The sequence below is a fragment of the Ranitomeya variabilis genome, chromosome 4 (genome assembly GCF_051348905.1).
Source record: "Ranitomeya variabilis isolate aRanVar5 chromosome 4, aRanVar5.hap1, whole genome shotgun sequence".
NCBI classification, from domain to species: domain Eukaryota; kingdom Metazoa; phylum Chordata; class Amphibia; order Anura; family Dendrobatidae; genus Ranitomeya; species Ranitomeya variabilis.
This window is the reverse complement of record NC_135235.1, coordinates 208683715-208696651: the sequence shown is the minus strand read 5'-3', so window position 1 is coordinate 208696651 and position 12937 is coordinate 208683715. Positions and strand designations below refer to the sequence as shown.

The 12937-nt window shown below is 43.3% G+C and overlaps 1 protein-coding gene across 2 annotated transcripts in view; it reads right to left on the bottom strand.

The window, feature by feature from the left end:
- LOC143770305 (paired box protein Pax-6-like) overlaps nt 1–12937 on the bottom strand; it is a 64588-nt gene that overhangs the window by 26052 nt on the left and 25599 nt on the right. For both annotated transcript variants that reach the window (XM_077259801.1, XM_077259802.1), the window contains one exon: nt 5185–5343. In XM_077259801.1, coding sequence (XP_077115916.1) covers nt 5185–5343 — 159 coding nt within the window. The remainder of the gene's footprint in view (nt 1–5184; nt 5344–12937) is intronic.

Here is a 12937-nt window from a genome sequence, read left to right as displayed (position 1 = left end):
GTGAGCCAGGACTATATTTTCCTCTGCCAGGATTAGTTAGTCCTCCGGCCGGCGCTGGGCGTCTAGGGATAAAACGCAGGCTACGCTACCCGGCTACTGTTAGTTGTGCGGCAGGTTTAGTTCATGGTCAGTTTAAGTTTCCATCCTTCCAAGAGCTAGTTCCTATGTATGCTGGGCTATGTTCTCTTGCCATTGAGAACCATAACATTCCCCGATCATTGCCTATGGGAGGCAGTTATGGACTGGGGTTGAAATTCAGTCCTGGCATTTGACATCACACAGGCCCATGTTGTCCCCGTCCCCATGAACCAGATGGGATATATTACTAATATTACCCAGGATGGAGGAAAGGAAGATTTTCTACAAGACCAAAATGTCTAATGATACCCGTGGCCTACTGGGGTAAGTGACAGAGTCAGCAACTGTGTGCTCCATCACAACTCTTAACAGTATGGGTGTATTGAGAACACTGATTCTGTTAGCAATGTAGCAGACAAGGCAGCCCACAACCAGACAGGCCCTTCTGGCATTTGCCAGATGGCCAGTCCGGCTCTGATGGGAGGTACCTCAACTGTCTCTGCCAGTCCTATAGTCAATGAATGAAGTGGAGGTGCACATGTGATTGGCTCGCATCTGAGTATTCCAGCCAGTGATCATCAAGTTATCACCTATCCCTTGGAAGGTGAAGTTTGGTAAGAATCTGCTTATTACTCCGCACAAGGGAAATGGAACAAAATGTCCAAATAACATTTCAAAGTATTTTAGGGACATTTAGGAAGAAATGAATTTGCATGATGTTGGGAGTTCCACTATACTAGGAGGCAATAGAAAAATGTGCAGTCTGGGAGGCTGCTGAGTAAGTGCAGAGCTCCTCTCAGCTCGGCTGCTCAGCGGAAGCAGCGCTGGTTTCGCCCCGGCAGGTTTCCCTTGGGTGCCTTGTGGTCTCATCCGCTCTCTGCACTACTGACTCCATCCTTTACCAGCTCGTGTGTGCAGAAGCTGCAAATTCACACATAGAAGACTTTTGCAAAATACTTCGAGCTGCTGAGCCGATCTCAAACCCCGGTCGGTGGCGACAAATTGTTTCTTAAATCACAACAATCTTTTGAGATAAAGATACGTGTGGGAAGATCTGCGATGTCAGAGGACTTCATGAATGACAGCTCAAGACTCGTTCTGTTACTGGAAATCAGACAACTTTCTAATGCAAATACCGTTCACATCAGTGGCCGAGTGCTGAGACGGAAAGCGTCAGGCTTCCAGTAACAGGGGATCTGAAAGTCCCGCACTCAGGGGGTCCGAGATTAAAGAATTTACCAACAGGAGGTGTACATTCAGGTTTCTGGGCACAATGAAAGCAAAATGCAATCTGTAAAGGTAATCTGTCACAGTAAAAAATAATTCCAATCTGCAGGCAGCCTACAGAAAAGAACAGAGATAGTAACAGTAATGTCACAATACAAGGGTAATACACACAGTGATGTCACAGTACAGTGACAATACACACAGTGGTGTCACAGGACAGGGATAGTGCACATAGTGATGTCACAGGTCAGGGATAATGCACATAGTGATGTCACAGGACAGAGATGATACACATACTGATGTCAAAGGACAGGGATAATGCACATAGTGATGTCACAGTACAGAAATAATGCACACAGTGATGTCACAGGACAGGGATAATACATACAGTGATGTCACAGTACAGGGATAATACACACAGTGATGTCACAGTACAGGGATAATACACACAATGGTGTTACAGGACAGGGATAATAAACACAGTGATGTCACAGTACAGGTATAATAAACAAATTTAACAGTACAGGAATAATACATACAGTGATGTACGGTATATTTTGGACTATAAGAGGCACTTCTTTCCTTCAAAAATGTGGAGGAAAAGGAGCAGTGCGTCTTATAGTCTGGATGTACCCGCTGTGGTGGGGAGGTGGGGGAGCGGCATCGGTGGAGCAGCATCGGCGGAGCAGCAGGTCACAGGAGGCTGGAGCCTGTGGCTGCGGCTAACTTCTATGCCCACTGCTAAAGAGAAATGAATATTCACTGCATTCCACTCCTATGGGAGTGGAGGGCAATGAATATCCATTTCTCTTTAATAGCGCCTGGGTATGATTGTCCCTCAACCCCAGTCCTGGTATGCATGGCTCCATCCTTATGATTGTCCCCCACCCACCCCCATCCTGGTATGCATGGCCCCATCAGAAAACATTAAAAAAACAAAACACTACACTTACCTTCCTGGCGCTCCCTCGCAGCATCTTGTTCCAATGTCAGCAGCTGCTTTATGCTTGTAAGCAGCGCATGGCAGGGACGTCATGCGCTGCTTGCAAGCTGAAGGGCAGCTGCCGGAATACTCACTGCTCCCCACGCTGGGACTGTGCGCACAGAGAGCAGTGAGTATTCATTGCTCCTCAGTAGCGCGTACAGTGTCAGCCGCCGGCTTCCTGCTCCCGCTGGTGATCATGTGTGCTGCTACTTAAGAGAAATGAATATTCACCTCTCCCCACGCCCAGAGGGGTGAATATTCATTTCTCTTAAGTAGCAGCACACATGACCGCTGGCAGCTGCAGAAAGCCAGCAGCTGACACTGTACGCGCTACTGAAGAGCAATGAATACTCACTGCTCTCTGCATGCACAATCCCGGCGTGGAGAGCAGTGAGCATTCCAGCAACTGTGCACTGCTTGTGAGCAGCGCATGACGTCCCTGTCATGCACTGCTTACAAGCATGGAACAAGATGCTGCGAGGGAGAGCCGGAAGGTAAGTAGGATTTTTTTTTAATGTTTTTTGATGGGGCCATGCATACCAACATGGGGGTGGGGGCCAATTATATGGATGGGGCCATGATACTAGGACCGGGAAGGGGCCAATCATACCAGAATAGGGATTGGGCCATGTATACTAGGAGGAGATGGGGGCCCTGCATACCAGGATAAAGTTGGGATAATAAACGCAATGATGGCACAGTACAGAGAAAATAAACAGTGATGTTACAGTACAGAGATAGAAAACACAGGCGGCCATCCTGTTGGATGCTGATCTCCGCGGTGGAGGCTGCAGGAGACAATTGTTGGGCACTAGGTAGTATGACATGCCAAATGTATGGTCACTGTTCATTGGCAGGGAGGAGAGTCACTTTAAATAACTAAAAAGATAGCACCTTACCCATTCATTGTATAGTACATGTGTATTTTGGGCATCTTGGAGCGACTTTCTTTTTATCCTAGGTTTAGAGGTTTTGGACTAAAGAGGAAATCCATTATACTATCTACTTATTTGTGCCCATCACCTGCTGAACATGTTGGTTTGTGCGCATTGGGAAACCACATGCTGAAATCAGATCTGCCTGGCCACATGGATTGTACAATTGCGGTTCTCAAGTCATAAGCCATGTCTGCAAACAGCTTCCTCTATTGTCTCTTGGTGAATGTGCTCTCTCGTAGCATAAATGCCAAGTATGAACTTCGAGGACAGAGGCTTAAAGGCTATGTACACTTTTGCACAGAGTTTTGTTTTGTTCATTTCCTTTCTATATACAAAGATGAACAACTATCTAAATAGTTTTCGTTAAAAATGTAATTTCTCCCTTCTTTCAGTGTTAGAGGTAGAAGAAGGGTGGTAGACAGGATTGTACACACATATCTCTAATATCGTGAGGGGGAAAAGTATCTCAGGGAAGACAAACTATTGAAGAGAAAATAAGTGCAGGATAGAAGCTGAGCTGATATATGAGCTAATAAAGACAAACAGAACTCACACATCCAGCCTATATTACTGACAGAGACACTCCCACAAAATATAAATTTGAAACCTTGATCAGGATGGAATCTGCATATCAAGGGGTCTAAAAATGATAAGTGTTTAGTGGAATCCCAACTGAGGTGGATAGGAGACATTATACCAGGAAGGGGTCCAGGATGGGGGACATTATACCAGGATGGAGTCCAATATGGGGGACATTATACCAGGATGGGGGACATTATACCAGGAAGGGGTCCAATATGGGGGACATTATATCAGGATGGGGACATTATACCAGGATAGGAGACATTATACCAGGAAGGGGTCCAGGATGGGGGACATTATACCAGGATGGGACATTATACCAGGATGGAGGACATTATACCAGGAAGGGGTCCAGGATTGGGGCGATTATTACAGTAAGTGGCCAGGATAAGGGACATTATTACATGGGTGGTGAACATGCATGCCGTTATAGGATCTAGAAAGCTTCAAGGGCCCATAGATCTGACTAACATGCAGGTGGAAGCCCAGGTGCACATTTTGCACTTGGCCCATGGGACTCTAGTTACACCACTGGACTCACAACCCAAAATTATAGTGGTAGATCCATAAAAGTAACGGTCACGATAAAAGGGCTGAGTTGGTGGACATTTGCCCAGCACAGAGCTTATGGAGACTAGCTTAAGACTTTATTCCTCAATGAATGTGTTCGTCCTTTGTAAAGACATCCAATAGCAACACAGAGTCACAGTTCATGCATTCCATGGATCGTTATCAAGACAACATTAGATCTCTGTTAAGTAATCCTCTCATTTTGGATGGTAACCAAACGCGTACCGAACCATTGTCCCTGGTTAGGAGTGTATTGGAGTCAAGCAGAACTTGAAAAGAGCACAATCCTATTGTTTGCTGTATGGATCTCCCATCTATGCCACTAATGGTTCCATCATTTTTCAATTTCCAATGCCAACATCTTAGGTTTTTTAGGCTATGTGCACGCAGAGGTTTTTGTTGAGGTGACCAAAAGTGAGTTCTTTACTGTAAACTGCTTAAGGAAATGCTCCTTCTTTGGGGAGTTAATGAAGGAGTTTTCATTTCCTGAAGAGTTTTTCAAGCATTTTTGGCAATTTTTTTCTGACTTTTGATAGGACCGTGACTAGTTTGCAGCTTTTGCCATCAGGTGAAGCTACGAAGAAGTGACATGCCCTTTCTTTCTTTTCTCCCAAGTGTTTCTCAAAGTCTGAAGCTGAAGAAAAACGATCAAAAGAATTTATGACCAGCAAGCCGTTTTACGAAAGGGAGAATCTTTAAGTTTGTACTGAATAATTTTTCAGGTGTCTTTAGGAGCGGACCCTCAAAAATAACTCATGTGTACATAGCCTTAGGTGGAATTTGTATGACTTAAAATCCACTGACCTTTTTCTAACGCCTCAATCTGCTCCTGGGTGAATGATGTTCGATTACGCTGAAGTTTGCGCTTCAGTTGCAACCGGATCTGGGAGTCATCCAGGTCATCGTTGACTGTTCCCGTCTGATGTTCAGAATCTAGACCGCTGTCCAGCTGCTGACAGCTGTCTGTGGAAAGTAAGATGTGCAAAGGAGAGGTCATAAAGGTTGCTGGCCAGATCTCACCTCGAGGAACACTAAGGAAGGACTTAGGACATGAGAAAATTTGACTTTATTGTGGAAGTCAAAAGCACAAGGTCAAGAAAATTTAACTGTTAGTTCAGACTTTGACATTTGTGAGACATAAAACAGAAGTTAGAAAAAAGTCAGTCCCAAGGCTAGGGTAAGATCGCGACCAATTTTCCATGGCAATGTTACAAGACACCAAAATGATCATGTTCCAAAAGATGATGCAAAAGTTGATGGTCATCATGACCCACAAGTTGACACAACTGCAACATGCAAAGCACAAGAGCTCCAGTAGATCTGGATTTCTGGAGTCAGCATTTTGGATTTATCTCCTGAAAATTGCTGGTTTCAACACAACGACTTCCACTTTTGACATGAAACAATTAAGCACCACCATACCCAAAATGTGTATGTAGTCACAGTTTCATTCCTTCAAATCAACCAATTTGAAATAACCAGACACATTATTACCGTGGTGTGCTAGGTGGCTTCTATCACGTATAGAGACGGCAAGAGAAGATGTCCACCAGGACCAAGGGAGAAGCTAGGTAGAGATTGGTGGGGTGCATGCTGCTGGTGGAAAAGAGGTGCCAACAAGCCGCTATGACTTGCTACTAAATTCGTCTTGGTCCTTCATTAGGATCAAAGCTTATTTGTTTTGTCAGTCGAATATAGAATAGCTAGTCCTTGTCTGACTTCTACGTTAGACCATTGTGAATTCCAGAAAAGCTTTTTCTTGTCATCTTAAACAGGTAGGAAAAGAATGTCTTACGAATTCCTAGAAGTGTTTTTGCCAGGATTTAGAAAACCACCTTTTGACCACAACATTCTAGAGACCCAAACTGTAGCCATAAATTCCAGATTCGAAGAGGTGATTTCGAATAAACAGTCTCAATATTAATATGATCCTGCCCAATTCCAGAACATTGGGTTGCACATTAAAGGATTGTATTGGAACTGGCATTAAGAAGTCATGTTGTCAGAGGTTTTGATTGGTGGGGATCCAAGTGCTAGGAGTCCAATTATTTCTGAAACAAAAGGGCTGAAGCACCCAGCTGAAGGCTGAGATTCTTCAGCTCTCAATGGTTTGACTCAGTCCATACTCCACTAACCTCATGTGTTACTCACCTATGTCGGCTCCAGGGCCAGGCCTTGCTCCCTTCTCTTATGACCCCCATCTCTTTGCAGTAGTATGCACCTAGTTTCTCAGTTAACCAGTGAATTCCTCTGACATCATCACTCTAGGAATTATAATGCTAACTCAGGCTGAAACCAAGTGCTTGGGTATAAAAAAGTAATGCCCACAGTTGCCTCAAGTTTGACAACAGTTTGCTACTTCTTCACCTGCCTCAGCTTCAGATAGATGTCTATCATCACTTCTTCTACTATTCCTGACTTCCATGCTATAGCCAGCACTATTTCCAAGCTCAATCCAGTTTACTAGATGTTAAGCATATCTACCTCTGAGCAAGCAAGTTACCAATTTCTCACAACTGTTCTCGGGTCGGTTCACACCAGGCCTCTGCATTCAAGGTAATACATCTCTTCAGGCAAATCTCTTGTTTGTCCTTATAACTCTGCTATCCTGTGATTAGCCATTGCCACACTATAAGTTCCAGTTTGTTTACATCACTGCCAATAATCGTTGTTCGTTGTCTTGCTTGAAGATACCAGACCACATTTCTGTGATTAATGGCATCCCTTCCTGAAGATATCATTTTCCTACTTAGCTACTCTTCCCATGTGTATCTGCACAGCTGGCTCTGCTACACCTATGCTACCAGCTTTGCTTGTTTGTCTGCCATCCTGCATACTATTTTGTCATAGTACATGCTAAGTAACGTGTTGTTCATCAAGACCAGCTGTGCTGTACCATTGCTATTGTTCCATGCTCCTCACCCAGACCTATTGAGTGAGCTCTTAACACCAAGGGAGTGTTTCTACCCCTTCATTTCTGATCACGGCAAAACGTGCACGAGTGCTTCTACCCCATCATATCTGATCACAGCAAAAAGTGCACAAGTGAGTGATTTTACCCCATCATTTCAGCATTCAATTGTGGTCTTAGCACACGGACTCCCATCAAAACTTATTTTTTCTTAATTAGGGCGCTAAACAATTCCTTTGTTTCACAGTGTACCAACGGCATCTAAGTTTACGGAGAGTTTATGTGGGATTTTTTCACCACGGCATTGTCCTGTAAACAAAGAAAATTCACACGCTAATCTGGAGAACTTTTCTACAAAAATAGCTGTAGAAATATTTCCTAGAACTGTTACTTTTAATAATAAATGCTTTTGCTATCACCTTAATAACTGCAGGTTAAACATTGGGGTTTTCCAGCGGTTTGCTTTCTGCAATAGTGGTAAAAGGTTTAACCACCGACCTCCCCTCTATGTGAGAGCATTTCTATGGGGAAAAATTGATTATATCTACCACAGATCAACTTCAAAAGTCAGATTTTAGGCTTAACGTCTCTTTAAGTTCATTATTAAACATGAGCATCTAATCATTACAACATATAGGTCATAACTCAGGTCATTAAAATCTATAACTCTCCAATATTGGCCATATCGGGCAATGGTCTACTGTGTATGGGGACCTCCCAACTCTCTCAGGGGAGAGAAGTTCCAGCACGTTGGATTTCCAACTGCCGATCCTTTGGTTCTCCAAGTGATAAAGCCACTGCCAGAGAAGTCCGGCAGCTGCCCTTACAGAGAACATAGGAACACTCAGGCTTGCCACTTGCATGGGGGAGTTGAGAGAGACAGTTGTTGGCCAAAGTCGTCGGCTTTGTTAAATTAAGGAAAGAATTAATGTCTTCAGACCTGCCAAATATTACAACTTGTTCACGCTACCAATTTTCTCATTCAAGTGGTTTTCTCGAATATTACTTGTACCTATGATATTCCATAGGGCGGTGCACATGTCCAATTTTATTTCCTCTGACCGAGTGGTCCACGGAAAAAAATTGGACACATGGCTGATTTTATTCTGAGTGTCAGATCAATATCGCCAATGGGCCCATGAAAAAAATTGGACCACACTCGGAAGACATCCAAGTGTGGTTCAATTTCCACAGACTGATAGAATGGTGAAGTTGGAGACCATCTGATCATGTTCTGATCAAAGTCTGATCAGAATAATCAGACCATTTTTCTCGAATGTGGAGAAAACAGTCATGTGACCCTACTCTAAGGGTCTCTTATCTTTCATGAGAGCTTAAAAAAAGAACCATTGAGTGGTATGACTGAGCTGGATGGACACAAGGAGTTTCTCTTACTTATTATGCTTCCATGAAATTTGCTATGTGCTTTTATTTATGAACCACCTAAATTTATGGAACGCCTATATTCATGAAGGGTATAAATATATGAAAACTCCAGGAAGCTCTGGAGATTATATGAAATTTCAAGACTGTATTTCTTCTCTTCTCACCGGCTGTAAACTGAGTCCCAGAAACTTTCAGTTCAAGTGACTTTTACTCCACGAACTGCGGGGCTTAAGTCATAATTTTTATTACGTCTCATCAATAAAAGCCTCAGTTTTTTTGTCTTTTGCTTATTTTTATGATGCATCCCCTCACCCACGTACAGCTGTAAGATCTCCTAAATGTTGTTTTCGTTCATTCATGTGTAAACTTGCTCGACCAAGCTTCCCCTGTGCTTAATATAAATGATGTTCCCCTGTTTAATAGAAATAATTCCAGATTATGTCTTTATGTGAAACATGAATGCTTTATTATATACCGTTTTTACCTATAAAGATGGTGTAACAACAACAATACAAAATGCTACTCCTAATGAAGCAATGTTGATATGGAAATTCAGAAATTCTGGGATCTCCAGTGGATAGGTGAGAAAGCATGTAAAGTCTCAGGGATGGCAGAGAATACAGGTAACATATAAGAAGGAAAGCAAGTGAAAAGTAAATAACTGCAATACTAAACTGTGCAGATACATGAGCTAGTATAGACACATATAATATTGGGGTCTCCTTATGTGACAGAGGGGACATTAGACTCTTTCAGGATCTGATTCTGGGTGCGACTGCACCCCTGACAAGTACATTCCTGGATTAAGATGTTGTTTAAAGGCGTTTTCCACTTCAAGAAAAGTATCCCCTAACACTTTTATGTACATAACACAAGAAACTGAGCAGGTAATTACACTCCCTAGATCCAATGCCGGCTCTCCGATCTCCGGTTTTGGCTACAGTGGTGATGCCTTGCCAACCGCTAACATCACCACTGACTGCAGACAATCACTAAGCTTTGTGGCTCATGCCTTCTACACTGCTAGAACCGCCTGAACGTGCTTGGATAAGGTGTTATCCGGCATGCTCAGGTGCTAACCGAGTGTCTTCGGCGTGCTCGAAAAACATGCTCTAGTCCCTGCGGCGGCATGTCTCGCGGCTGTTCAACAGGGATTTCCTGTTTGTTAGGTAATCCCTGCATGTGTTGCACCTGTCGAACAGCCACGAGACATGCAGCCGCGGGGACTTGAACATATTTTTTGAGCACGCCGAAGACACTCGGTTAGCATCCGAGCATGCTCGCTCATCACTATTGTTTACCCAAAGACATCCATTCCCTTGCCACAGGGTTGAGCCAAGGAGTCTTTAGCGGAGCTGTTTAGCTTATTACCCAATTGGGCCAGCAAATATATGATATTGGCTTTTCTATCTATTAATTAACTCAAAATACAGTCGGTCTACAAATCCAACCGAGCCCTGTGAATAACTCTTATACTTTTGCATCTGCGATACTAGGCACGTCTCGTTGTCGGAGGCAGAAAATGTACTACCCTTAGGCTCAGCCACAGACACCAACGGGATGATACAAGCTGCGCTAGTTGAATAGAACAGGTTGTCGTAACCCTGAGCAGCTGGCCCTCCTGGCGGTAGCATGCTGGAATCAAACACAGTAGACCCATAGGCAGGAGTAGCCGACGGATGCCGTACATGTTTGCTATAGTTATCGTTGGCTGTGGGGTATTCAGTGCCTCGAACGCAAGTGTCATGTCGGACACAAATTTCTTTGGGCGCAAGTCACTCACCAACACAAGATGCTATAAGCTGCAGTCATTTCTGGTGTTAAAACCAGTCAATCACCAGTGACGGCTGCTGACCACATAGCGCTGCAGAACCCCTAGTGACCTGGATGGTGATTTAACTATTCACGCATGGGTGGAGTCACCCGACTGTCAAAGTCAATATAACCCTCCGTACATGGACTCCAGAGCAAGTCATGTAGATGACAAAACTACAGGAACCCGGAAAGTTACACTTATATAGTGTACATTATATCTTCATCAGCGTCAGTATATCTATATTCTCTCTACTACTCATGTATTCCGTAATTCTAGGGTCCTATGTTCATGATCAGTATCCGTTGACCAAAGAAGAAGGCAGCTACAAAGAGTGTCTCTCTCTGGAGGACCAGTCCTGTCCTGCCCTTACTGATTTACACTGACGAGCAAAAGGGTAACGATGTTCTGAACTTTCAGGCTCCATATCTCTCCATCCACTACAGCTTTGATCATGAGACCACCATCATTTTATAGACAATCATCTTGGATATCTCATATATAAATTGGACTTGTGTCCATTTAGCATATGATCAGTTATGCAGATTCTCGTCATGTTACTGTTTTGCTCCTGGTGATGGAAAACTTTTTTTCTTACTACAAATTACAACCAGTTCTCACATCCCCTAATAGCTCAGTGTGTTATTAGGTTGATTCCCAAGAGAAAGGTCACTGGTCTGAATCGAGGAGCAGCCATGAAGACGATTTCCCGAGAAAAGAGAAACAACATCATCCAGCTCATCCATAGTCATCTCTCGGCCAAGAAAATTGCCAAACTGCATCATGTAAGCGCCATGACGGTTAGAAGAATACGACATGAAGTCCATCCATTGAAAAGCCAAGAGGTGGACGTCCAGGCAAAATATCGGAGTCAACAAGTCGGCTCATCACAAGGTCCATCAGTTCTGACGTGACAAACAGCAGTGGAGGAGACTCGTATGCTTCATAGTAGTGAGATCATAGACGTTCATATAACCACACATGTTACATAAGTCTGGTGGTGGCCCAAAAAAAGGTGAAGAAGCCTCCAATTCAATATCGTCATGAGAAGCGTTGGCTTGAGTTTTCAAAAAAGAACGAAAAGTGGACAGTAGAACATAGTAAACGGGTGACTTGGAGCAATGAGATGAAAGTCAATAGACTAGGCTCTGATGGGTACAAATGGGTCTGGAAGAAATAAGAGAAAAAGGGGCTAACGGATCGAGAAATTGAAGGAACTGTCAAGATCGGGGGAGGAAGCCTGATGATATGGGGTTGTTTCACAACCCAAGGTGTTGGATACTTGACCAGGATCGATGGTGGTCTCATGAGCTATATGTGAGTATCCTACTTCGTACCCTTGAGTACTACTCAAGTAGTCACTGTAAGTTCCCCAATAACCAGTCTAGTAGGTGAAGCGGCCTCGTCTTTCACTCGTCAGTCAATTGCGTAATTGTCCTGATGACTGGAGGCAGCAGGGTTGCCTCTGACAAACTGGTGGCAACGGTGGGATCTCTGTGATCTCTCCAGTGCTATCCGTGGCAAACTGGTAACAGTGGTTGGATCTCCATGACCCACCAGCCTGTTACTTTATTCCCCCTGTGGTGGCGCTGCATGGACATGGAACACTCACTGCAAATTAAAGTTAATCCACAAATTACATCTAACATTTAGGGGGTCCCAACAGGGGGACAATTTGTGATCAGATGTCTAAAAAGTAGAGATTGTCATTAGTGGGGAAACCTCTTTAAAGTTATGTTCTTTTTTAACAATAATACATCCTAGGTATGGTGCAGTGTATGGAGCGGGATCAGGAGGTGAGCCCGCTCCATACTGGGCTGGGTTATACAGCCAGCAGCGGCATCGGACATCAGCGATCAGAGCTAGATCAATAGGATGTAACTACTTATTTTCTGACGTCAGCATTTAAGTAGCACAATTTTGGTGGGGCGTCTAATCTCGCACTTATTGATCTATCAGAATATAAAATTATATAACCAATAAGGTAAAAGTCATCAAGAAAAAAAAGTGGAATATTACTATTTTGATATTAGAGATTTTAGTGTGAATACAGCCTTAAACATTGCATTTTATTTTACAGTGTTGCGTATTTTAAGGCTACGTTCCCATGAACGTATCGTAACAGTTTTGCGTAAAATTTTTGTTACTCTTTTAATTATTTTTCATCATTGACAACATATTTCAAAAATTACAAAAAGAGAAAAAGAGAACAAAAAAATTAAACCAGGACATTCAGACTAAGGGTGATTGAAAAGGATTCAATTATTACTTCTATTTTTGTAAGCCAGCCTAACGCGCTTTGGGAAATAAATATTAAGCCAGTGTAACATGCTTTGGGAAAAAAATATTAAGCCAGCCTAACGCACTTTGGGAAATAAATATTAAGCCAATCTAACGCACTTTGGGAAATATATATTAAGCCAGCCTAACGCACTTTGGGAAATAAA